Below are 27,624 nucleotides of genomic sequence, written 5' to 3'. Positions count from 1 at the left end.
GAACATGCTGGGATGTCCACTCCTGAGAAAATAAAACCATCTTTAATATTTTCTCTCACACTATCTAAAACAGATTCCAAATGTTTGGAAATGACTTCATAACTTTTTCTGAATGATGAGCACCAACAGTTGCTTGTCTAAGACCCTTGCTGATGTCTTTCCTCCTTGGCATTGTATTAACACACAGCTAAATGCTTCAGACTTGGCAAACCTCTGCTTAGTAAAGGTCCTCACATTTATTATGATCAATTAATCAAAAACATTTGATTATCAGTAGTTACCTGTTATTTATCCTTATGTCTGTGTGTACTTTGTTTTTAGAAACTGATTCTTTTTTAGGTATAGTTTCATCAAATAAATTAAGACGCTGTGAAATATTGTGTTATTGTTCATTTACCACACTCTTATACCTGTTGTGAACCAGATGATTTTGTTATTATGTACTAATTAGTAATAGTTGAAAGAATATCATTTCTTTTATATATGATAGTAAAACCAAATGATATTCCATGATGAAATGCATAAAAACAGTCAGTAAGCACAAATCTTATGTATGCTCACACCCACATGGCCCTACAGGCCTCTGCCCACTAAGAAGGACAGAAAGTGCCAATAAATCAATGCTAAATGCCAGTTTATGTGGCATGACTACCATGCCTACCATCTGGGGCTGACACAACACCAGAAGGCTGAGACGAAGGCAATTCGAACATAAACAGGGCTGTAATGAGACAGCAAATTAGCAAAGTTATTTACAAGTCAGAGACTGCCGTTTCTATTGATCTGGATGACTGTATGGTGAAGCAGGGCACAATGCTCCCCGTCACCAACATTTTTCTTCACTCACAGACACACCAACCGAGTGACATCTTCCAGTCTTGCTCAGTCTAACACACATTTGTTACACACAAGGAGCGCTCAAGAGAATAGTGACAAAGGGGGTGTGATGCTGGTAAAGTAGGCTAGCCTGAGTCATTATCAGCTTTCTGCTCACAGGAGAGCAGCTGGCAGCACAAGTCATACATCATTTCCACCTGTGATGGACAGAGGGGAAAAGGGAAAAAAAGAGAGATTCAGCAGGGGAGATGGGGAGAGAAGATAGTGAAAAGGTGAGTGGCAGGGAGAGAATCCCAGCTCATTCCACACACCAAGAAGCTCACAAAGCAGCTCGGGTCTCTGATAAAAATCACACATTAGTTCAAAATAGAGAAGGCAAGGCCTGTCCTCTGCCTTTGTTCACACAAGTGAAGCCATTACAGATGGCTGAGAGAAAAACAGTGGGGGCACGTCGGTTCATTGCATAATATCTCACTAATATAGGTGCTCTCCAATGAGCTGGCTATAATTGTGCCAGGGAGAGGAGATAGAAAACCTTCCTGTGCTGTATTTGGACATATCTTCACAGTAAAACTATGCTCCCTTCTCATCTTTGTGAAGCTACACTGATTCCCCATGACAGTTGTCAAACGGTGGTTCACAGGCGGGGGATTTCAATGGGCTGGGGACCAGCAGATTTTGCAGGTGATTGGTTGAATTAGGGCCATGCTGGCAAGGGGATTAGTTGGAAGTGAAGTGGAATGACAGGTGGTGAGTGTTAATTAAGGAGAGCGTAGTTTAATACTGGTTTAAAAGTGCAGAAAAAGAGCTTAAATTGACAAACTGCTGGAGGAAGAGAGGGGAGGGACTGGGGGAGGTAGTGCTGGGGGGGGGGGGGGGGGGGGGGGGTAAAAGGACAGATAAATGTGAAATGAAAGATGCAACATGAGAGGGACAAGAGAGGGTGGGAAGAGAGGAATGAAGAGTGTGAGAAACCAGCAGGGAACTGCTTTTTGAAGACAAGTGCAGACCAGGGCCTGTGCTGTAAAAGCACTCGACAAGGAGAGGTAGGGTGGGGTGGGGTGGGGTGGATATGAAAAACATAAGAGGGTGCAACTCCGCCACATCTTATCTGGGACAGAGGAGGCATGTTTCCTGTGATGGCAGTGGTGGTGGTAGAAGGCTTCGAGTTAGGGGAGTCATTAAAAAAATGTCTAGCTGGCTAAAGTGCAGGCTCTGGTTTTGAAAATAGCCTGAATAAAATCTGCATCCATTTAAGAGGGGGAGTCCATCACACAGGCACCAAGAGGGCTTAGGGGAAAAGGCCGGAGAGTCGGAGGGGATGATCAAGGCGAGCGCATTGAGATTTAGGTCTCATCATGAGACAGTGAGAGAGAATGAAACTTAGAGCAGGGATGGAGAGATGAAAATGCCGCTGCAATTGCTGCCTAGGCAGATTTTTTTTTCCTTCTTAAGCTGCTATGGGGTTAAATGAAATTGAATGCGGTAAGAGTAAAAATGTTGCCTTCTATCTCAGTACTAATGGGGTTAATAATGAAACAGAGTAGACCTCTTCCTTTGCAAGCTCCAGGGCAAGCGGTATAAAGCACTGTGCACTGCTGTCTAACTTGCCGTGTGCAGAGAAGTAGGCCATTAGCCATTACTGAGCTCTTTTCTGATGTCGTATGGAGTAGGAGGAAAATGCTAGCTGTGCTTGAGTGTATGTTCATATATGTGTGTGTGTGTGTGTCCATTATTCCATTAGTAAGTGAATGGTTGTACTCTCATGCTGCCGTGGGTGCACCGAGGTGCCCAAGAACAACCAGCGCCAAACAATGTCGCCTCCACCACCCCTGCATCAGTCCTGGCTTCTGGAAGCACTGTAAAGAATCAGGATCAGAATGGGATTTTATTGCCAAGCAAGTTTGCACATACAAGGAATTTGTTTTGGAGTGGTGGTGCAAAAATAAGAAAAACAGAGGAGAGGTAATGGAACCGAGGAGGGGATAAATAAATAAATATAAAGTGTGATGAGAATATAAAGTTAAACAGCAGTATGTGATGATGTTATGTGTTATTATGTGAACTTGTGATTATGGAGGGGATCTTCACTGATGAGTCCAACAACAGATGGAAAGAAAAACCTCTGTGGTGAGAGGTTTTAGTCCTGATGGACCGCAGCCTCCTATCAGAGGAAAGAGGGATGAAAAGCTTGTGACCGGGATGGAAAGGATTGGCCATGATCTTTTCTGCCAGCCTCAGAGTCCTGGAGGAGTACAGGTCTACAAAAGAGCAGACTGCAACCACTGATTCTCTCAGCTGACGGGATGATGCGCTACAGTCTGTCTTTGTTTTTGATGGTGGCAACAGATGCACATCTGAGCTAACAAATGGAGCTTTTTGCAGCAACCACTTTTTAAAATACTTTAAAGTCACCACATTGCATGTTCATTCCAAATGCCTTCCAGCTGCAAGGTTATGAAAAGACTGTAAAAGCCAGCTCAGGCATACCCAGGATATCAAATGACATAAAAAGCTTTATAAAGAACGACTACCTCACACTGACAAAGATGATAAAATGACAAAGCAGTGCAATGACTGAGTAATATAAGAGAAGGAAAAGCAGAGTTTGCAACTGGTTAAAAGCAGTTACATTGACTGATGACATTCACTTCCACTTTGAGAGGCAGGAAAAGAACGAGTACAGACGTATGGCAGGAGCTAAAGAGAAAGAAGGGGCAACATGGGATTGAAAGTGAATGAAGGAAGGATGTGAGTGAGAAGAAGAAAAGGAAGGAAAAACAGAGAGAAAGAGATGTGACCAAGAGCAATGTTTCCAGCAGTGATTTTACTGTCTACTGAAGCAGAAAGCACTGAACTTTAGATGAAATATTTATACAGAGCAAGGAAAATAGAGGGATGGTGAAAATAAAAGGATATAAAGAATGCTGGTATTAGCCACCTCCATTTTAATTAGTTTCTCCTTTCATGCCATTTTCTCCATCTCTTATTTGGATTCTGCAGATGTAAAACTTAATTAGGGAATAACAATTATTAGAAAATTTTGCCTATTATCTATTTGTTTAGGTTATCACAGTTATCATTATTACTCTCAGCAACTACAACTGAGAATTAACACCAGATGAATTAACACCAGATGAAGTTAGTCAAATCTTTGATATTTCCACAGGATGTAACGGTGCGGAAAAGGCAAATCCAAAATCCAGGATTCAGCTTTAATTAACACAATGTGCTGTCCAAGCCTGGAGGCATGCTGGATACTGGACATGGATGGGCTTAGATGAGAGACAATTATCCTAGAGACGACAAGCAATATCTCTTTAGTGTTTTTGAAAAAGGAGAAGACCAAAAAATGAGAGTTCAAGTCACATACCTTGACACACCTGTTTATGCAAAAGAATTTACACTGATTGCATGAAAGAAATAAGTTGAACAAAATAGAATAATATCGACTCTTACTTGATTAATCCACTAAGGGGAATGGCTGCATGTTGTTGCACTATAATGATAAATGACTGATAATTTAACAATGTACAAACAAAAACAGTCATAAATGTAGAGAGTTTCTTTTGCACAGGAATAACCTCTTTATTGCAGTTCAGATGAAGAAGCCTGTGACTGATGACATGAACTGTGTTTCTATTCCTGTTTTAAATGGTCTTTAAAGTGCCAGTATTTAACTTTGGTAGATTTTTAGACTTTGGTACCACCTAACAAAGACAAATTCAGCATCTGTCTTGCAGCTTGTCTTTTATCTGAGCTCTTTCCAGCAAGTATAAGTTGCCTTATAAAAGTAAACTTGTAAAAGTTGTCTAGTAAAAGTAAAACGTTTTGTCCTATGTCCTGATCTGTTGCTTTGTTGAATTAGCCAGTTTTTCCAGTTTTTAAGAAGAGTTGATGTGCATTTAGGTAATAACTACAGGTCACTTAACTTACAAGGTGTTTCGTGACTGAGTCACAAACAAAAAGCTCACAAATAATTAGTGTCTTCCTGGATACAGGGGAAGGGCCTTTCAGGGGAGCCAAGCTCCCCTTAGCTCCCCCATAATCCGAACCCTGACTGTAAGTAAATTCTGAAGAAGAACTCTCTCTCTTATGATCTGCATTTTATATATTTATTTATATTTTAAGGTAAAGCACTTGAGACTGTTGTTTCCCATTAACAGCTGCTTCTTCTACCGAATTACAACCAAAAGCAATGTAGCCTACCCTCACACCTTTCCATTTTTTTTATTAATTCATTTTAAACTAGCCAGTGAAAACATTTGTTTCCTCTTTTTAAAAGATTTCTTCAGATCTGATTGCAAGAAAAAAGACACTTTGCTGCTGTTGGTGTTTACTCAGTGTGTTGAGTAGTGGGTGTACAATTTTGTCCAATTTGTTGAGCAACTTTTACGGCATTCTTCTTTGTGAAATGAGCTCCAGTGACTCCAAACCAGTCCACAGAACAAACCCAGCTTCCTTTATCTGTTTTTTTCTTATTGCTCCTTTTAGACACTAGCTCATACGCTGCTACAATGTCCACCACTGACTTCTAAAAGAATTGCAGCAGTTTTTCTGCAACCATTAAAAGATCTAAGCTTGCTCAAGAAGTAAGAGTTGGCTCTCTCCTTTCTTGTAGACATCCTTAGTGTTACATTTCCTGTGCAATTTATTGTCCAGGTTAACTCTCAGGTATCCACATTCCTCCACCACCTCTTTCAGTGTGGAACTAGTGTTTAACTTGTGGTTCTTATAAAATCCCACACCATGTCACAAAGTGATCAGTCTGCTTTTTACTGCAGAGACATCTGAATATTTCTGCACTTCTGACGACTGTTAGTCATACTAACAGTCTGAGGTGTACAGAGGGGAGAGAAATGGTGAGTCCCCTGTGGTACTCCTGCCCTCCTGCCTTCTCAAACACACAGCCCTATAGTCTAACAAAGTGTGGTCTGTCTGTCAGGTAGTCAATAATCCAGTCAGGGTTCATATTTACCAGGCATCTGAGAATTACATTTATGAGTCACACAGATATAAAACCTAAAAGACTTAAAGCAATCTTCAACACAGGACTCATAAGTTGATAATAAGGCCTTTTGTACTGATTTTCAGAAAGAAAAAAAAGTCTATTTTTCTTTTTCCTTTTGTTTCAGGTTCCTGGAAAGTGATTTTAACACTTTTAATAAAAGTCACAACTTGAAATATTACAGTGTGAAAACAGCAATGATTCTATGTCAAAGATGAACTCTGGACAGTTCACTGGCATGGCTAAAGTAACAAATAAACAAATGACAACCATTCTGGCTAACACCTACCAGCTTAAAGAGTAAATCAAATGTATGTGCAAGTTAATGATCTGACTTAGCTGCATGACCTTTCTTTATTGTTTTTATAAGGCCTACATTAGAGTCGAATCAGGCAGTTTGTGCACGACTGGGCACTCAGTGATCCTCTTACATGCCCTTTCAGATTTTCTATTATGTCACACAGGGCTGCTTGCAGCTTGTTTTTCCATGACTCAAAACTGTGCAATGGGAAAAACTGTTCACATACTGTATTATCTGAGGTGCTCAAAGATGTTTTTCAATAAAATTGTGGGCTGTGTACAGCTGTCATAAAGATTACCAAGTTCACATTTTTTCCAGGGTAAATACCAAGCAAATTATGTTAAAAAAAACAGGTTTTCACAACGATTACAAACATTTTACAAACACTAAAATAACTGCTGATAACAGTACAAGATACACATTAAAAAAAAAAAAAAAAAAACTATGAATATAAATTTTTTAGACAAAAGCTTATTTGAATTATTATGGATAAATATATTTGAAACTGTTTATGAGTAGGAGATTACTTTTGGAAACTAACCTTCCCCTCTGCTGTTAAGCGTGTTTTATGCAAAACATTTTACTCTGCATTCATGCACTGTAGCAAAATGAGCCTGATGAGAATTGAACTCATAATTGCAAGTGCAGCAGTTACAATGTGCTAAACCACACAGGAGCCTTCAAACATTCTGAAAAACAATGATTGTGCAGGTGCACAGCTTTGGCAATATTAGCAAAGAGAAAAACATTACTTCCAGACAGACATTTTCATTTGAAACCTAGAGCAGATGTGTGGTTCACCTTTTCAAGTCGGCCCAGCGGATAGTTTGGAGCTCTGATAACAGCTTGCTTACATTTCTAACTGCTTATGTTTATGAGGGCTTTCATATTCATATTTCATATTTATTAATATTTTGATAGTACTGATACCAAAGCTAGTATCAGTATCAAAGTGAAGAGATTGATATTTTTGTTGCAGAGGGCTTTGGGGGCAAAAAGCCAAAGAATGTGAATGAGAGCCAACCAACAGTAGAAAGTATCACTTTTTTCCTCCAACAATTATGTATAAATTTCAAATTTTTGCCATTGAGTTTATTAATAAAAAATGTTTTACTTAACTAAATCTTTGTATTGTGTTTTATAATGATCATAATCATGATCAATAATTAGAGACAAAATTATTAAATGATTGTTAAATTTAAAGCAAAAAGTACTGGTATCGTATTAGTATCAGTGATACTTGCCCTGGATTAACTTGGTATCGGATCGATACCAAAATCTGCAGTATCGCCCAGTCCTAATGTTTACTACAGACCTCCTGTTATCCTCCTTGTTTTTCTTGCTTTTTGTTCTTTGTTTTGCAGTTTTCATAAAAGACTTGCTCATTCACATCAAACATCCAGCAACCTCTGTCTAACTGCAGCCCATTTAAACAGCTGGAAGCTGCAGACTCCCACATGGCCCAGCAGGGCCCATTTCGGCGTCACGTCTGTCTCCCTGTATCCCCCAGTGTTTGCTTTGTATCTGTTTTGCTCATGGAAGGATCGTCTGCTTATCCAATATGGTGAGGTCTTTTAAAGATTCATAAGGATGTGTTGTTGAAGAAGACAGTTTGGCCTTTATATATAAGGGATGAGAGTGCAGGGCCGAGGTGAATGATTTTGTACCCTTGCAACAGAGCAGTTTACCCACTGTCCTTCTCCAGACAGAAACCGTATGGTGGATGGAGCTACTTAGCATATCTCTGGGGAGATGACGTGCTGGCCCATTTCCTGCTGTGTTTCGAGGAGCCCAGGGATAACAGAAGCAAGAGTGTGGCGAAGGTGGGAGGTGGAGGCAAAAACCTCAGGGAGGATGCTTAGTTGGCTGCTCAGGCATCCTCAGAGGGTTAGATGTAGAGTGCACATGTTAAGCAGTGGGGACATCAGTGCAGCTCCACAGTAACAGGAGAGATGGGATTTTAATAGACTAAGAGTTCTCTTGTCTGGCCAACTTTACTTTTTTTTTTTTTTTTTTTTTTTTACTAAGAATCCATATGGATGGGGTTGAGCTGGAAAGAGGATTTGAACACGTACACCACACGAAGAAGGATAGCTGGAGAAGAAAACAAACAAGAAATAAAGAAAAAAAAAAACCACCCAAACACACAATGAGAGACAGCTAGCAATGGCTCGCCACACCCTGTTGAAGATGTGCCGATCACAGTCCAGCGACTCCATTCATCAAGCTCGACAGAAAGAAAGGCAGCGCCAGAGGGAAAATAAGAGGAAGAGGTAAACAGAGGCTGAGAGGTGAAAGGTAACGCTGCAAGACAACTGCAGAAGGATTGAGTCCTCGGGGAGGATGGCAAGTAAAAGGAAAGTAAGCACAAAGCAAACAGGAAGCAAGGAAGCAGGGAGAGAAGGAAAGGAAAAGAGAGAAAGGTTTAGATGCTGCTGGGAAGGTTCCCATTAACATGGAAATCACTTCCTCCGGCTCTCCATGGTTCTCTGATGGCTCGGCAAAAAGAGAATGGCTTTAGCTTCTATTATTCTGCGTGAGGAGGCACACTGCCAGGTCAGATGAAAAAGTGACGTGAAAAATGAAAAAAAAAGAAAACAGCCAAGACATTTTCTTTGGAGCCGTGTGCCTATATGATTTCTGTGTGTGTTTTCTTTTCTTTTTTTTTTTTTTTTTTTTTTTTTGGAGGGGCAAAGGGCCCAGGCATTGCCAGAGAAAGTGTGATGGATTCACCCAATTTCTACAGAAGCCAGAGCTGATAAACAAGGAGGCAAAAATAAGAAGCAAGGACAGAAATGTCCCCTTTTAATGGGTTTAATGAAGTTTTAAATTTCCCAGTTTCCCCTGTGTAATGTCAGGAAAAGTTGGGACCGTAAAATCTGTCTGTGTGGAGTGGAGCGTGGAGAATTAAAACCCATCTTGGGCTGGATTGCCGACATGTAGGTCTTTTTGGAAACCTTGTGTTGTATAGGACGATTACCGCCCGATGAATCTCTGCTCACAGGCTCTTTTGGCTGCACAGGATTGTAGCAGAAAAGCGCATCAGGGGAAGCTCTGCACAGAGTTGCCAATTTGATGTGGCTTTAATGTTGGTTTAAAGCCTCGTTTGTTGCACATTTACAGTATATGTGGGGAGTGGTAGAGAGGGAATGGAAAAAAAGGCCACTATCCACAAGGGCTGACTGACCCTGCTTCTTTAACACTAGACACAAGACACATGAGCACACAGTGCAGTTAGTGGGCTGCTGCAGATTTCATACCCACACAGGGTGAAAGCCTAGAGGAACCTATCCAAGCAGAGCTCTGAACTGTGCCACCATTGACTCCGGGGCACTACAGTGGCAGGCCTAATTGTGCGTTGTGATATGAGGGAGCTATTTCAGAAAAAGCTTTTCATGCCCCAGTGCTATGAAACACCCCCGAGCTAACTACATATCCAGGGATTTTTTTGCATGTATTCTAACATACAAGATAAGATGATATTAAACATGTGCATGGGAATTCTCTAGGGGACTCTTAAGACAAATTTAATCAGCAGCATCTGTCAATAAGTTGCACACCAGTCCTAAATTTGGTCCCATATACATGAACAGAAACAGACTCAGACACATCTGTCTGAGTCATGCCGTCTAAACACAACACTGAATGCTGCCTTCATTCCATTTCCCAGCATGCCATCAGCTCTGTGTGAGATGAAGTGATTTTTAGTTAGCCTGATTATCACTGCTGCCGTAAAGCCATTAGCTTTACTCGTCTCCTTTCTTCTTCCCCCTTTCCCGCCACCGCACTGTCATCTCCCTCCTCCCTCCTTCACGCTTTGGTGAACTTGCCCCCAGGACTTGCTTTCATGCATTCTAAAGAGTTTGTCGCACTGGTCCAAACAACAGGAGATGTAAGTATGTGGGTGGTGATCACTGCACAGGACAACGGGATGTGGGTGGCCTCTTTGGACTGGATTGGCCTACGTTCCTGTCCTTTAAGCTTTAAGTCAGGCAAGCCCATTACTAGTCCACAAATGTACATTAGTCATTGTGTTTAACTAAATTCATTATCAATGCCCTATTAAAGGGGACACAAGTTATTTTTGATATGTATTAGATTGTGATGAATATGATTTGACTGCTAAAGGGGCTGCAACAGAAAAGCATGGTATTTGCTATCATTGTTTTAAAGAAAGCACGCACTCCCTCTGCAGACTTACTGAACTACTAAATTCATTTGAATTAATAATTCACTATCAATATCTGAACAGACTTTGATCACTAATTTCAACTGCCCACATGGATCTCTTTTTTGTGCTTAGCAGCATTGACAGTGGCTACTCTATTTTACGGTGGGACTGTGAAAGTAAATGGTTTGACAAGTGGGATTTCTCAGCACAGACACTTTCTGCCACACTGACTAAAAATGATTGTGTGCTGAGGGTGTTTTAAAGCAGGGACAGATGGGAGAGTGTGTGATGAGGGATATGAGGACAAAGGGTGTCTGAAGAGCACACCGACTGAGAGTGGAAGTCAGGATTGTATGTGTGTCTGTGGACCTGACAGGAGATGACAGATCCTGTCACTGCTCTGTGTCCACATCTTCTCACCTCTGACTGATCATGCAAGTGTATAAGGGTGTGGGTGGGTGTGTGTGTGTGTGTGTGTGTTTTAGGTATCAGAGGCTACAAATATGAAGATAGATTTCTATGGAACCAGAGGCTCAGGGCACTGAACAGGTTATGTCATCTCGTGAGCACATTTCTAGCTCACCCACTCATCCCCTTTGTTGCCTGAACTCCTCTTTGCTTTTTTTTTTTTTTTTTGCGTCTCATTCCTGCTAAAGGACATAATACCCTCTTTATCCCTCTCGATTCCCTCCGTTTCATTCACTCCCCCGCTCCCTTTTCTTGTGCATTTGTTTCCTTGTCTCCTCGGTCTCTTTGTGGATTCCTCACCCACTCTCTCATTGTCTCACTCCTACTGACAACTTTATCACTCCTCTCATAGTAGCTTCATTTTTCCCCCTTACAGGAAAAACGTTCTCACTCAACATAAACACAGAATGATGTGCATTCACCTGCACACTCTTCCTCCTCCTCTCTGCATTTCTACTTCCATTCACACTCACTCTGTTACAGCCTCGCTCTCTGGGGAATGAATTAATAATATTTATGATGAAGCCAACTGAACTACTCCCTCTATCGCTCCCCTTCTCTGTCTTATTCCCCTGGTGCATAAAATGACACTGATCTTATCAGCACTACCTATGTAGTCATCTGTAAGCCCATCTATCTTTCCATCCATCAAACTTCTGGGAGAGTGATGGCTTCCTCAACGTTTTTATGTGGTACCGCTGGCAAGCCAAAGTTGTTTGGGAACCACATAAAAATGGGAAGCAGCACCTGTGCCACCATCTCCCTACTTGTCACTAAGCAGAGTTGTAGCTCTTCAAATGGTTCTTGCAGGCAGAGCAGAGGAGCCAGAAGTTTTCAAACATGAGTTATGAGTCTCTGGGCTCATCTGGAAATTTCTGTGAGTAAAAAGAAAAAAAAAAATGCTGCAAAGACCGTCACCAGGCACTGACTCAATGTTTTAAAAGTTGGCAGCCTAGGGATTTATTGAAGAAAGTAGAGCTGTTGTACAGATCTCGAGGTTGTTGGCATGTCACTCGCCACCAAAAAGAGCCAAACATAAGGACATTTTAATTTCTGAGACTGTTACAGAGATAAAGAAAATGTGTCTAATTCCTGAAAAGTTGGGTCTTACACATTGAAGTTATGGTTTTAATTGTTTTTAGATCACTGGGGTGAACCATATATGTTTAGTTATTAATTTACAATGAAATGCAATAATAGGATCTAAAATAATTCAATAAAGGCTGCAACAGAATCTGCTATCATGGTCTCACACCTTTAAAGTAGTGGACAAGGAAAGGAGCTTAGCAAAGAGCTCAGAGCTTGACTGTATTTCATTAATACTGATCACACTGTGGGATCATGTAAGATTAAAAGGTTTTGTGAAACGCTTCAATTCAATTGAACTTAGCTCAAGCCACTTTAAAACATAAAGTCCAATCCAATTATACTCCAATTCAATTCAATTCACTGTAATCCAGTTAAAAAATGGTTGTAGTTGGTCAACACTTCTTATAGCCAAATTGGTCAATGGTGTAGGTTCACAGCAAAGCCTCTTTTCCCTACACAAATACAGCTTAAGTACTGATACATTCAATATAATGACATCTACTTTCTATGTCTTGCTAATATTTTCTTGGCACAAACACTAGTAGAAGGATAGGGACAGGAGGAAGTGCTGATCCTTTTGACACTTTAAAAACTGTTGTTATAAAGCAACATTACAGGACATTATAGCGGGAACTGCAAGGAAGGAAGGAAGGAAGGCAGGAAGAAAGAAGGAAGGAAAGAAAGAAGGAAGGAAAGAAAGAAAGAAAGAAAGAAAGAAAGAAAGAAAGAAAGAAAGAAAGAAAGAAAGAAAGAAAGAAAGAAAGAAAGAAAGAAAGAAAGAAAGAAAGAAAGAAAGAAAGAAAGAAAGAAAGAAAGACAAAAGTCAACATTAGACGGACTTTTACTGGCTGGAAAGAACTCAGAGAAGAGACAGGATGCAAGACGGATTCCAAATTAGCCTGTTACAATGTTTTTACTAGACATAATTCTTCCATCCAATTCCTAATTCATACAGCGGCCTCTGTCATAACGTGAAGTTGGAGATAAGGATGTGGGACCTTAATACAGGATCATGAGGTAGGAGGAACACGATTGTACAAATTAAGATTTATTTTAAAAACAAAAGTGGGGTTGCACAGACAAGATAAAAGGTAAAGCAAGGGTGACACAATTTCAAATTGGGATAGATAGACAAGAATCTGATAATGAACAAAGTAAAACAAAATATTTACACAAAGGGAACTAATGAAGGAACAACTGAGAATTTGATGAAACTAGATGAAACAACAAAACAGGTGGTAAATACAAGAAAATACAGCAGGAAACAAGAAAACTCAGAGGACTATCTGAACTCAAAGATAGCCTAAAGTGAAAACCAGAGAAAACAGGAATCTTACAAGAACAACAAAACCAAAAATCCATTGACCATGACACCATACCTGCCAACTCTTGGGCATTGGCTGTGAGACTCATGCATTTGAGTGGCTTCACACGCTCTCACACCACACCTCCAATTTCTCACACTGAAATACACATCATGAGCAATGCCAGAGTGGTTAATAGGGAGGTTCGGGAGGATTTCCGGTGAGTAGCATTTCTCATGGGCCAGTGAAACAAATAAATAAATAAGTTGGAATGGGCCTACGATTTGAGCTAATTACCCGAGAAGAATAAATAGTAATGATGTGTGGATCAATAGTGCAATATCTATTCCTCCAACATTTATATAGCCTGACTATACTTTCAGGATAGGTAGATACTTCTTCCGCCTGCCATAGGCATATGCGAAAAAGGCGCAGTGCCGCGTTGCAGCAGCGTGCGGTTCATTCACTGCTCAGTGATCAGTTTAACATGCAGTTATAATGGGGAGATATTTCAGCTCCACAAACAGTAATGATGCCCAATTGTGTGTGTGAAAACCACAAACCTCCTTAAACATCTGAGAATCAGTCATAACACAGAAGCAGAGGTGATGAGGTGAACTAAAAGAGGAGGAGGACAGGTGCTGCTAGGGCGGAGACAGTCGTTACTCTGAGTCCTTTGACGCTGCAGGCAGGTAATATCCAAGTACTATCAGGTACTATCCAGGTACTATCAGATGGAGAAAATGTAGAGATGGTGGATCCTATATGTGTAGCAATGTCACTGGTTTTGGGGGAAGTGATTTATTCTTATAATTTAACTGCCAGAAGTAGTTGTTGGGAGCGGGTACTTTTACTGGTAAATACTCTGCTTACCAGCCACAGTCCGATATAACGCTGTTTGCCTTCACTTGCCTTACACATTTGCACAAGCCCCTGTTAATAGTGGCATGTGCAACCTATCTAATCAGCTGGGTGTTTTTTTGGCCTGGTTGTTATGTTTGCAGCATTTCCATCTACAGTGTTAATCGCTAACTTTCCGGTCATCATTCTGTGTGCGTTACCTGCTGGTAGCGAACAGGTAAAGTGTGGGTTAGTTCCTTTAGTTTGACCGTTACTTACACACTATCAAAACAAATCAGACAACTTATTCGGTTTTACTTACAGCTCAGGATCCGAAATGCTGTCCTTGATTGTAAAAAAAGTCCCTCCTTTCAGCTAAAGCCTGGTCGCAAATCGTTCATTTTACCAGTTTTTACCAGTCACAAACATTGGTGAAACTCTGTAGCTGGTTCCCAAAAATAAAGTCCATCCATTGCTGTCTAACGACTCTTAAATTCAGGAATTTGAAAAAAAAGCACAGCTGAAGAAGCATTTGTTGTGTCACATGTTGACACTGAAAATGCTGCAGTGTCCACCGCAGTGTCTTCCACTTTACACAGAGCAGGGAAGATGGGTGTGCCTTTCTTCTCATGAACGTGCACAAACTGGAGATGACCAACAACTAAATTCCCCTGCAAACACCCCCAGGACGTCAGTGAAACTTCAACATAGAAAAAACTCTCTAAAAACCATTGTTTTTAGCGTCATGGAAACTGAATGTAGAGTTATACTGGAAAACTCAAACTTGCATTTATGTGATAAAATAAAAAAAACAAAAAAAAAAAACAGCACCACCCACTTGTCTGATGAGTATTCAACACTTTAACACTGTATAAAGCTCAAAAAAGTCTAAATAGCACAATAGGGCCCCTTTCAGAAAATCCAATACAGGAACTCTGGCTTGGGATTGTCTTCTCCACCAAACCTACTTCTTCCAAAAGCAATGATGTGTTTTAATTATTACATGTAAATCAAACGAAAAAGTCTGCTAATTAGTCATCAATTTGAATCAGGTGTGTTGCAGCAGGGAGACATCTAAGACCTGCAGGATAGTGGGCCTTGAGGACCAGGGTTGGGGACCTCCGATTTACAGTATAATGGGCTAAAGCCAAGTTGTCCAAGAGAGAATTCAGCTATGGAGTACAGGCATCCATAAAATATTCATATTCTTATTCAGCTCTAGTATACAGGCAAAACATGTATGAATAACTGATTACACGGAAGCAAGGGCATGAAATTTCAAATCGGCCTTGGCATTACGTAGCTATACTGTATGTAGCTGTGCATGTGCTCTTAATTTCCCCATGGGTTATCAGACAAGCAGAAAGTAATCTGCTGCACCTATCCTGAGGGTGTGCAACAGAAAACGATCATTTGTGGTGTGATTTGATACCAAACATTCTTGTTTACTTTCAGATAATTAGTCATCCATGAATTCCACGCTGCACTACCATAATTAACAACTTAATCAGGCAATGAGATGGCAACCTTAAGCACAATTTAAACATCCGGCTTGTTAGCGACACATAGCTGGAAAATATCACGAAAACAATTATATTTTTGGGATAGAAACTTCACATAATCCTGACTTATTTTCCAGGAAGCCATATTATATATTCATTTATTTATCTCTGTTTCATCAACATCTCTTAAAACAGGCAAGTTAAGGCAGCCTGCTTGTTAAATGTTGAAGAGTAGAGGAACTAATCCTGAGTACTTGAAACGTGGGGGCTAACATCCACAGCTGCTACACCAGCTATCGTAAACACAAAGACATACAAAACAACAGAGGTTGTATTAATATCAGAAAAGTATTGTATTCTCGTTCTGTTCCTGACAATATTATAAATCACTGCTCATCAACTGGTTCAAGGCATGAGCAGCCATTAGCAGCAGCTCTGGGTTGTTAGCTCACTGAGTCACTTCTGTCACTACTGGCTGGAGCTGCTTGAGACATCATGATTGAATCATCCCACCCTACTACATCAAATTTGACTGGTTAAGGTCAGGGGACAACGTTAGGGCAGCATTTGATTGTCTAAATTCACATTGCTGCAGGTAGCAGCAAGATGCTACTAGCTAATCACTCTTTAGCATCCAAAAGCCAGCAGCTGCCCACTCAGCCACTATGGCTGGTCTAGCAATAGAAACTGAATTCATTACATTCCTGATACTTCCACTTGCATGCAACCTTATATGAATTAAATTCTTGTTATTGAGAATTGCCCTCTTGTTCAAAGAACTGATCAAATCAAAGCTTAACAGAGTTAGATTAAACAGTCAAGGTCAGTGTCATCTGCTGGTGGGCTGAGATATGATTTGTTTCATATTGGTATTTTTATATATTCCCTTTCCACTAAATGAGTAAAAAGGCATCCCTTGAGCCAGTTTAAATCAAGAGATTTAATGGCAAAACCTCTAAAACAAACTAGGCAGACAAGCACAAATGAGTTTTTAGGGAATTGGTAAATGCTTTGAAATGTCAGTTTTAAATGGTAGGCTTTGCCACCTTTAAAAAGTTAATGTGACATAAATTAAAATAGCTTGTAAGTTTACAGCTTCAAGGACTGCAGAGCATAAATATCAATCAACTGTGGCTGTCCAGATACATTTGGTGCATGGTGTACTCCATTTGATAATAAGACCCAAAGGAAAGTGTACTTAAAACATTATGTTTGCCAATGAATCTCCCACATTCTCCAAAAACAACTAGAATTTTGCGTGGTAGCCTACTTTCTTCTACTATACTGTCTCCTTTGGGCATAAAAAATCCCCTAACAATGTACAAAACTGAGCACACAACAAACCCACTTAGTTCCTAAAATCATGCTTTGGATAGAGAAAAATTCTAGGACACTGTAAAAACAAACCCTCAAAGCAGGGCTTGTTTTTTTTTTCTCCTTTTGTTAAGGCTATAATGTACAGCAGATACCTGGTTTGTGGGCCACAATGTAATCCTCTCTCTCTGCTAAATGCCACAAGGAATAAGCAGCGTTGACCTTGGGAGACTCAGGGGCCGGATTTGAGGGTGTCTCTTTTAAAAAGCCTGGGTGTGTAATTGAGTAGAGCGGCGGGGTGGCTGGCTTTGATGGCGTCTGCAAGCTCAAGGGAGCCTGAGTGCATGAGGGAACACAAGAAGAAAATACAAGCAGAGGATTGAGAATACACATAGATGTTATGCGCACAGAAATGTGGGAATATAAGAGGTGTTCAAAGACACAGTCTGAGTGAAGGTATTCAATGAACTACATAAAAGGAGGGACTCAGCAGGACCAGAGGAGGCTAGAGTAAGGAGAATTTAGTAGACTGTGAGGTTTCTAAGCAGCCATTGATAGCAAGACTCATCCTCACTCACATCAGTTTTCCTCGAAAAAGCCCTCTGGTCCTCAGAGCAGCTCAGTCCAAAACATCATATATGATGGGGAATCAACTTGACCATCAAGTCTCCTGCCCGAGGAAATCATCTGTTCAGTTGTAACATTGAAGCCAGTATTCTGCCGGACAAAAAAAAAAAAAAAAAAAAAACCTTCTTCTTTGGCCCATTCAACCCCTGACAACTGTTCTCTTACACCTAAACACGTAAAGTCAATAAAAGTCTCTATCTCTTACTGTACTTGCCAGACAGTTTTATGTAGTACTCCTGGAACTCTTATTTGAAAAATGCTGCCACTTTTCCTAAATTATAACTCTATGTAAATGTTTAATGACAAGTCATTGCACAATTGAAACCAATTACAGCTAGAAAACTAGAAAATATATTTAGCTAATTGCAAGATTAAATATATAAATAATATTATTACTGGCATTAGATATTTCTTTTCAAAATGATTGGATCAGATGCTTAATCTAACAACTGCTCACTTTATTTGTCATTCATCTCAAAGACCCTCATAAAAGTAGTACTTCCTTCACTCAAATAAAAAAAAGAGAAATTGTTGCACAAAGTTACAATCAGGAAATCAATTTAGTTATATATGAATGTACTGTTTTGAAAACTCAGTTAGAACCACTGAAAACTGACATTTTTATGAGTATTATTTTCCTGCATATTAGGTGTGCAACATGTACTGTTCATTTCTTTGATTTGAGTGATCAATAAAACATTGGAGGGAAAAAGATGACAGCTATCTGACAATTAAGAGATTAAAGAATACAATAAAGGGCGGGTGTCTTCAAACTAAAAGGCGTGTCTTTTTAGAGGCATGACAGATTTGGAGAGGAGGCATAGAGATAAAGACACTAAAGCAACTTTTGCATAAACACTGGAGAATGTCCAAAGAATTAGGTGTGTATGAAGTCCACTGCTGCCTGAACACAAATGCGCAATGCAGAAGTTATTTCTGTCGATTAGACATACTTGAACAATTGGAAATACTTTGAAGCTAAGGTAGAGCACAGAAGGCAGTTAGGCACAGAAAAAGGCACATTTAAATGTATTGACAAGACGACAATGATTTTATTTTTACCTAAGCCAGCTACTGATTACGATAATTAAAAGACACTGCTGCTAAGATATAAGCCAGCTTGAAAGAACTAAGAAAGCAACTACTGATCAACTGATTAAGCTCTCCAAAACCAAATTAATGAATGAATAAATGAACAAAATAACACAAAAATCCATGAATTGAAGAGGAAACAAAGAGGATGCAGACAGGAGCAAGGCAGAGAGTAAAGTTTGGAAAAAAAAAAAACATTTTTCCAACTAGTCTAAAAAACAAAGATGAAAAGATATAATAATAAGAAGATATAATAAAATATTTGCTAAAATGTGAGGGGTGTACTCACCTCTGTGAGATAGTGTATATGCACATTATGTCGAGCTGTGAAAAGCAGGTTTTTATTTATATTATCTTTCAAAAAATCAAGATCAAGCTCAGCATAGCTGGTTCTGTGATGGGACCTGATCTGGAGCCTTTGGAGCCAATTCTACAGAGAAACATGCTGAACCAGTTCCTGAATAGATTATATATATATATATATATATATATATATATGAAGGCCAGTTAATTTCAATTAGGTGTTGGAGTAACATCTAAAACCAGAAGTCCTTTTAATTCAGTTTCTTTCTTTCTCTCATATTATGTATACTAATATATACTAGTCTCTTATACTATGTAGCTCTAATTGTGACAATGATGTTCATGAAATTGGGAAGAACCTGCACAGTTCTCAGCTCACAATCTCTATCTGTAAATAAAATCATTTATTAAAATATGAGCAATCAGTATGCACACTTGCACACTGAAGTAGATAATTTTCTGGCATATCACAACCTGCATGCTCTCTCACACACAAACCCTCCTCAAATGGTCAAGACAATTTCAAAAAGGGAACAAAGGCTGTGCTATAAATGCAATTAAGGTATTCTCAGGTTCTCTACACCTGCTTACACAGCTTATAGCAGGCAAGAGAAAGTAATTGTCCTGGACTGGTTTCTTGGCCATAATAGAGTCCAATAACCACACTTGTCATCCTCCTGATAATGTACCTGTTAACTTAACACATCTTTGGATTGTGGAATGAAATCAGAGAATCAGGCCAAATCCTAGTCATGCACCTTACCCCAAGTATTGTTTTTTCTTTTCAACACTTATAAATGAATAAGATCAAATTTACTATCAGCATCTTCAAAAATCCAGATCAAATGTAGCTGTACAAAACTACATCCCAACCTTAGCTCTGTTCACTTTAGCTGGAAGAAGGTCAGCAGTTAAATTGGAGAAGACAGAGCTTGTTCAGATGACAAATGGCTGAATGGATGACATTAAGCAAAGCATGAAAAGAGCACCAACCATCAAGGCCACTTGGTTCCCTTGATCCTTCACAGGCAAGTAACTGGCTTGTCCTTTCAAAGGTAATAAAGGGTGCACCTTATTAATTTGTTTAATAGTCTAATAAAAACAGATTTAATTCATAACAGCCTCCATCTAACAACAGAGGCAGACAAACACAGTTAAGAGTGCAGAGCTGCATGAGGACTTCTATAAGTAGCACATCCAACCCTTATTTAAAAAATGATTAATGATATAATTTTTAGCTGGCAAAATAATAAAATGTTAGACTAAGCCACAGGAGAATGAACAAATCTAATTTAATCAAGCAAGAAAATAAATAAAAAAACTACCACAAAGGTAGATGTTTTACATTTGCACTTTGCTCTATAATAACAGTGAAATTATGGAAAATTTTGTTATGAATGTAGTTGAGTTGGCCCACATCAGGGAACTATCAGATTATTTGATATAATCTGACAGTACAGCTGCAGTTGGAAATAGTAGCTGATATATCATTGCAGAGGCGGGTTAAATCCCTGACTGAATGTTTGATGAGGCACTTTGCAGCCCTGCAGGAATCTCCTGCCTGACTGCTGCTGTGAAAATCCTGACAGGTCCTGCAGGTCAAAAAGGTCTGAGAACTGTTTTGCCCTCTGGTGCTAAACAAACACAATGTTTATGCTGTTAAGCTCGGTGTTTGTTTTCTCCTCACATTTGTGATTTAAAAAGTTACCAGAAACATAACAGAAAAAGTCGTTTCATGCTACAATGACTGACAGCCACTTCAATTAGACATTGTTCTAATGAGGCGATGCCCCACCACTCTGGGTCTCTGAACTGTAATGAAGCATGAGCCCGTAATGTATGTGTGGGTACATGTAAATGGGAGGTGATGCAGACAGTTACAATAAAGATGTGTACATGCACAGGTCCCCGGGATGTCCAAAACACGTCTGTTTTTTTATGCTTCCTGTCTGTTCCTGGTTTGTCTTTGATTCTCTGTGGGTGGCTGAGAAACTCACTCTGGGTGAAGCGTGGGGGGTTGTCATTGACATCAGTCAGCTTGACGGTGACGGTGGTGGTCCCTGATAATCCTCCCAAGTGGCCCCCCATGTCTTTGGCCTGAAGCACCACAAGGTATTGGTCCTGGGTCTCCCGGTCCATGTCGGGTACAGCTGTACGTAAAACACCTGAAGGAAACACACACATCATGTAGTTCTTAAAGCAAGGTTCTCCCAGTGTTTAACAACCAAATAGCCACATTATATATGTTATTATGTGATCAATATCTATGACTCTGTGGTTCCCCAGCACTTAACTAATTTTTCATTCAAAATTAGGTTTTACTTTTTTGATTGGGAACAAATGCTCCAAGCACAGTGGGATCTCATCCAGCATCATGCACATTTATTACCCCAGAATGTCTTGTAAACATACAGGAGCATTATCACACCTTTGGTATCATGGGTTTGTCACTTTGTCAGACCTCAGCTGTGACTAATTACCATATTAATATTCAATAATCACTCATTTAGCTTTTGTGCATCAGCAACATGGCATCTGAAAGACTATTAACTCTAATGTTATGATCAGGCTTGATGGATTAAAGTTTGCATCAATGACAGAGGCAGGGGAAACCAAATTAGCTACTCCACTGACATAAAAACAATACAGCTGGTTTAAACTACACATCCCACAAATCCATGGAGGGAAAATTGTAATGGACACTGTGACCTTTTATTAATGACTTATTAACATTTATAACGGCACGTTTGGCCCATTATGAGCTGAGAAAATCATGACCCTATATTTAAGACTTCATCAAGACTGCAGTAACATGTGTTAGCAAGTCATTAATAAAATGTTGTGTGTTTCTTGGTTTCCAAGCCTTGTAGCCTGCAGCTATAAATGTTAATAATGTTTTTAATGGGGTCTGGTGCAGATGCTTTGCAGCTCTTTCTTATAAACTTCACTAACAGCCCATAGGAGACATGTTAAACTTATTAAATAGTAAATCAGTTGGGCCAATATACTGCTTCTTATTTCCAATTAATCAATGTATTATTCCAACTAAATTTCTGTTACTTGTTCAATCATTTGTTCAACCAAAACCACTGACAATCCACTAAGAAGCTGATTTTTACACAGTCGAATTTCTTTGCTCAGTGTCGGATTTTAAAAGAGTTAGCCTTTTTGCTAAAATGTGCATGAGTGAATCCAATTGCTACACACAAGGACTTATTAGCTGTAAATGTGCCTTTTTACTAAGTGGTACCACTATTTAGTAATGCAGTTGTACAAACTGAATGAACAGGGCCGTAATTTTACTTGTGCATCTAATTTGAGTAACCTCAACAAGCCACTGAAAGGGGAGCTGTGAAACTATCAGTGTTGATAGATGTTGCTTGATCATTATCAAAAGGTAATAGTCATTGAGCTGTTGTGCAAAAAGCCATGACACACGTTTCAGAAATTAAAGTGCTTTCGTTCTGTTTGACAGATAAAGGTCCACTTAAAGCTCTGCGGCATTTTGAAACCCTTTCAAAATCTTCTGCAAAATATCAGAATGCACTGTCATCACACTGGAGTCGTGGCAGCTGCTCCTGGCATTTTGGCAGCTGCTCTGACATTTCTGTGACTTGAAGTTTCTATTTGACAAGAACAATGTAAAAGTGCCAGTTGCAGGTTTATGGTGTACAAAGTACACTCAACGGCCACTTTATTAGATGCCTGTTCAAATTCTTATTAAAATAACTAATTAGCCAATTATGTGGTAGCATCTTAATGTATTTAGTCATGGTCAAGACAATTGTCGAAGTTCAAACTGAGAATCAGAATAAGAAAATAGGGGATTTAAGTGACTTTGAACATGGCAATGTTGTTGGGCTGAATATTTCAAAAGCTGATCTACTGGTATTTTCATACACGACTATCTCTAGGGTTTACAGAGAATGGTCTGATGAAGAGAAAATATCCAGTGAGCAGCAGTTGTCTGGACAAAAAAAATGCTTTGCTAATGTCAGAGGTCAGACAGGAATGGACAGACTGGTTCCAGATGACAGAGAGACAACAATAACTTAAATAACCACTGGTTATAACCAAGGTAAGTATAATACCATCTCTGAACACACAACATGTGCAACCTTTAAGCAGATGGGCTACAGCATAAAAAAACACTGGGTCCTCTTTTTTCAGCTAAGAACAGGAAACAGTGGCTACAATTTACACAGACTCACCAAAACTGAACAATAGTCTCCATTTCAGCGGCAACATTTAGATGGAAGGGTCAGAATTTAGTGTAAAGAACATGAAAGCATGGATCCATCCTGCCTTGTATCAACGTTTCAGGCTGGTGTAATGATGTGAGGAATATTTTCTTGGCATACATTGGGTCCCCTTAGTACCAGCTGAGCATTACTTAAACACCACAGCCTGCCTAAGCATTGTAGCTGACCGTGTCCATCCCTTTATGACCACAGTGTTGTCATGAGCTGTGATTTTGGTTTTGTTTTTTTTTATGGTGTTTTCATTTTTAGTTTTGTGTTGCTTTTTGCTTCTTGTCATTTGTTTACCTGGTTTAATTTGCTCATTTGCTTCATCTGTTCCTCTTTAGTCCATCTGTGTGTTTATATACCTCTTGGTTTTCTTTTTACGTTGCCAGTTTATTGTAGTCTGCATGTCATGTCATGTTTTGGTTCAGGTCATGTCACAGTCTTGCCTCCATTGTGTTTTGTTTTTGTAAGGTTTGTTTTGTTTTTTGTTTTTTTGTTATTAAAACCTTGTTCCTGCTCCGGTCTGCCTTCTACGTTGTCATCTGTCAGCACCGCATCAGGGTGCACACCTCATCCACTCCACAGTCCTGACAGAAAGAACTGGCCACCCACGAACCCAGCAGGCTATGCTTTCATCACCTCAGAAGAACTGGTGAGCTGGCTACAGAGGCGTTACCCTGAGATGGACCATGCTTCTGCAGGGTTGACATTCTGGTGGTCCCGACTGGTCTGAACGCCTGCTGGCAGACCTATGTCTTATGGGTCTGCATGGGCGGCTGCAGTAGCTAGAAGGAGACAAGGGTCCGACACATTGTCACTTGCACCGTTGCCTCCAAATCCATGACCCATATCTCTAATGTCGCCTCCAGCTCCATGGTTCACGTCTCCAATGTTGCCTCCAGCTCCATGGTCCATGTCTCCAACGTCGCCTCCAGTTCCACGGGCCACATCTCCAGTGTTGCCTCCAGCTCCATGGTCCACGTCTCCAGGGTCCCCTCCTGCTCCACAGTCCACGTCTCCACCAGTGTCGCCTCCAGCTCCATGGTCCACGTCTCCAATGTCGCCTACTGCTCCAAGGTCCACGTCTCCAGGGTCGCCTTGAGCTCCATGGTCCCTGTCTCCAATGTCGCCTCCATCTCCATGGGCCACATCTCCAGTGTCGCCTCCAGCTCCATGGTCCATGTCTCCAATGTCGCCTCCAGCTCCACGGGCCACGTCTCCAGTGTCGCTTCCAGCTCCATGGTCCACGTTTTCAGTGTCACCTTCAGCACAGAGTTCCATACCAGCACCCAGGGCTTCTCCAGCACTCCCGAGTTCCATGCCGGCACCAAGTTCTTCTAGCACTTCAGCGTCCCACGCTGGCGCACAGGTCTGGATGCTCATCCTCTGCCTCCTGAGGTTCATGTCTCTGACAGGGTCCCTGATGGGGACACCCCTCTTCCACCTTCTGAGGTTCATGTCTCTGACAGGGTCTCTGATGGGGACACTCCTCTTCCACCTTCTGAGGTTCACATCTCTGAGGGGGTCCCTGGTCGGGATGCTCTTCCTCCACCTTTAATGCCAGGGCCTGTCTTTGGGTGGATCCTGCTGGACTCGCCAGGGTTTTTGTAAGTTTAGGCTACACAGTCTTCCACCTTTCAAGACAGAGGTCTACAATATTTCTAAACTAAATTCAATTTACTGTGATTGAATGAAAACAAATTCACATTAGTGCAATTTATAATAACTGTGTTTACACAAGACAATTAATAAAAAATAAAAGCCTATCCAAGGAAACCAATGGATTGCATGAAATCTTGTCTTTGATTCAATCCCCCATCCTGAGGATGCACACAAAAGGAGATAAACAGTTAGCTTTCCTGCCTGGGTGCACTCTGTGCAGGTGAATAGACGGGACTTCACTGATGCGGCTGTAACAACCATTGCATCCATTTGTGACATTCATTTGAGATGAGAGGATTATGAACCTGCATATTTTATAGGACTACAGATGGCATATAGAAACCAGCAGCATAGTGTGGGATTAATAACAATTAGCGATTAACACTGTGCCATTGCCATCAGGTGGCCAGACTGGAGAATGAGGGACAGATATTGACAGAGTGGTGATATACAACTCAAAAGAGATGGATACTGCAGATTGTAAGTCTTTTTTTTTTCTAATTTAATAGTCTATCTTCATTTCTTTCTTTTACCCTCACATTCTAGCTCCATCATTTGTGACAGGAGCCATAAAACGTAGCTTTGATATACATCATAAAATGAAAAAATCTTGACATCAGTCAAGTCTTAGGGCATTCAAATACTCCAGTACTAAATGACTGCCTCTATATTCTTGTAGTCTGATATGTGATGGCAGATTTTACAGTCTGGGGATGCATTAGCTATTATTAGCTAGCAGTGTAGTTGCTAACTCACTTGTTCTCCTCTCATCACAAACTAATTTCTCTGTTATATGGACAATTTTTTTCCTGATCCTTGTGTTTTTTTACTGGTCTCATTGACACTCCATCAGCCTCAGATACACAAGCACAGAGAAACATGAATATGTAATCGCAAATATGTGATGAAGCTCATGTGGAAAGAGATAAATTGCCAAACGGTGACAGCCAGACGTGCTAACAGAATGTAAACTCTCGTTTTATGTTTCACACCATTCGATGGCACACCGACACCCATCGCTTACACGCATTCAACATCGATCACCTCTGTGTGTAAATGACCTCATTCGGCTACATACGATTGGATGCTACACATCAAGTTCTGGCTGCGTGTGCGTCGGCAGCTCAAGGTGAATTCCATTCAACAACTGGCTGTTTCCAATGTTAAACATAAATATGTGTCGGCTTCTGACTTGAATTCATAAATGGGAAAATGTGCACATTTTGAATAAGACATTTGTTGATCCAGCAAATGAGAAATGGGGTGATTGAAATGAGGGAGACAAGGACAGACATGTTCAGAATACTAAAACTTTTCTAACAGCACAATGTCATGACTTTTACACACTGTGTGGAATTAGGCTTAAATTCCTCAATTAGCATTTCAAAAAGCACCTCAACTCTTGCATGCTGGGGCAATCAATTATTGAATGGGACTTCAAATAACCAAAACACAAGTATCAGCTACCACTGACCCATGTGGGTCGATTAAACACTCGAGTTAAGGTGCATACTTTCACAGGCTGAAGAATAAAAGAAAAAAACCTCACTGTGAAATATATGTTAAGTGTTTCTGGCTGCGCAATCTATCAAAACACCATCTGAAGCATCAAACAGTTTCTGAGTCAACTGAGCTATGACTGCCCTCCCAGGTACAGTGTTAAAAAGCAATCATCATAAAACGAAAATAGATAAATAAAGCATCCTCCGCTCACCAATAAAACTTTTTGTCCTCAGGTGACATGTGACACAAAGATAGATGAGAACAGACAGATTTTTTTTTTTTTAACCTTTTGTAATCTTATGTGCATTATAGTTCATAAACCTTCGCTGACATCCATCTAAACATCTAATTTATCTCCTGAATAATGCAGAAAAATTACCATTAGACCCTAGCAGCGCTGTCTTGAGTGCAACAACATACATTTCTGCCAACTCATACTGAAGCAGGAGGAGGGTGTAGGTGTGTAAGTGTGTTGTTTGAGGGGGCGCGAGAGGGAAATACGATGAGGAAAAGATGGATGATTAAGTGTGACAAGAGAATGGGGGACGCACAGGTGGAAGAAATGCTAGACTGAATGAAAATGCGTGAGTCCAGACTGAATTCACTTGTTTGCTCTTCAACATCTTGAGTACATTTGCTTTTCTGAGTTTGCTTTCCAGCATCTGCCTGTCTTCTGCATTTTCCCACCTGTGTGTGTTGTGATGAGAGCGTGCACTCACCTGTCTGGGGATCGACAGAGAAGTACTGTTGGCCCTGCACCAGTGTGTACACTAGCTTGGCGCTGTTCCCGTATGTCGGGTCATCAGCATCTGTCGCTGTCACCTGGATTATAGACGTGCCTGCAGGGATGGCAGAGAAGGAAGAGGAAGGGCAGGGAGGGTGGGGGGAAGAGAGGAAAGGCAAATTGATAGAGGACAAGAAAAGAGAAGAAGAAAAAAGGATAAATAAGCAATGCGGAGGAGTAAAAAGACAAAAGAGACAAGGCAGAGCAGGAGCCAGAGCAGACTACTGCAACATTACTTTAAAACCATAAGAAAGCTTTATACAAAGAAAACCACTCCTTTTTCAATCTCTCTCTAACAGCAGTGTGACAAACACTTCATTTGCTACCACCTCCCCCTTCCCCCACATACTCATCCTCACCGTCTTCTTTCCTGCCACTCACCACCCCTCACATCCAACCCCCTTGATTCTCTCTGTCTCACTTCATTTCTCTTCATCTCTGTCTCCAATTCCCTCCCGCTCCCTCTTTCAATCTGCCAGTCTGTCTCTTCAGCAGGCCTCCCTCTCATTCCCGTAAATCTCCTTTCTACGGATCACCGGGTGTCAATTTGGCAGGATTGGTTTTTTTTTTTT

At 40.5% G+C, this 27,624-nt stretch overlaps 1 protein-coding gene across 1 annotated transcript in view; it reads right to left on the bottom strand.

The window, feature by feature from the left end:
- Nucleotides 1–27,624, bottom strand: part of LOC121644217 — a 192,370-nt gene that overhangs the window by 56,116 nt on the left and 108,630 nt on the right. The window contains exons 4-5 of the mRNA XM_041992020.1: nt 26,988–27,107; nt 20,854–21,021 (exon numbers count right to left, since the gene is read on the bottom strand). Of these exons, the coding sequence (XP_041847954.1) occupies nt 20,854–21,021; nt 26,988–27,107 (288 nt within the window). The remainder of the gene's footprint in view (nt 1–20,853; nt 21,022–26,987; nt 27,108–27,624) is intronic.

This window comes from Melanotaenia boesemani, chromosome 8 (assembly GCF_017639745.1).
Source record: "Melanotaenia boesemani isolate fMelBoe1 chromosome 8, fMelBoe1.pri, whole genome shotgun sequence".
NCBI classification, from domain to species: Eukaryota; Metazoa; Chordata; class Actinopteri; order Atheriniformes; family Melanotaeniidae; genus Melanotaenia; species Melanotaenia boesemani.
This window is presented reverse-complemented; position numbering and strand designations above follow the sequence as displayed.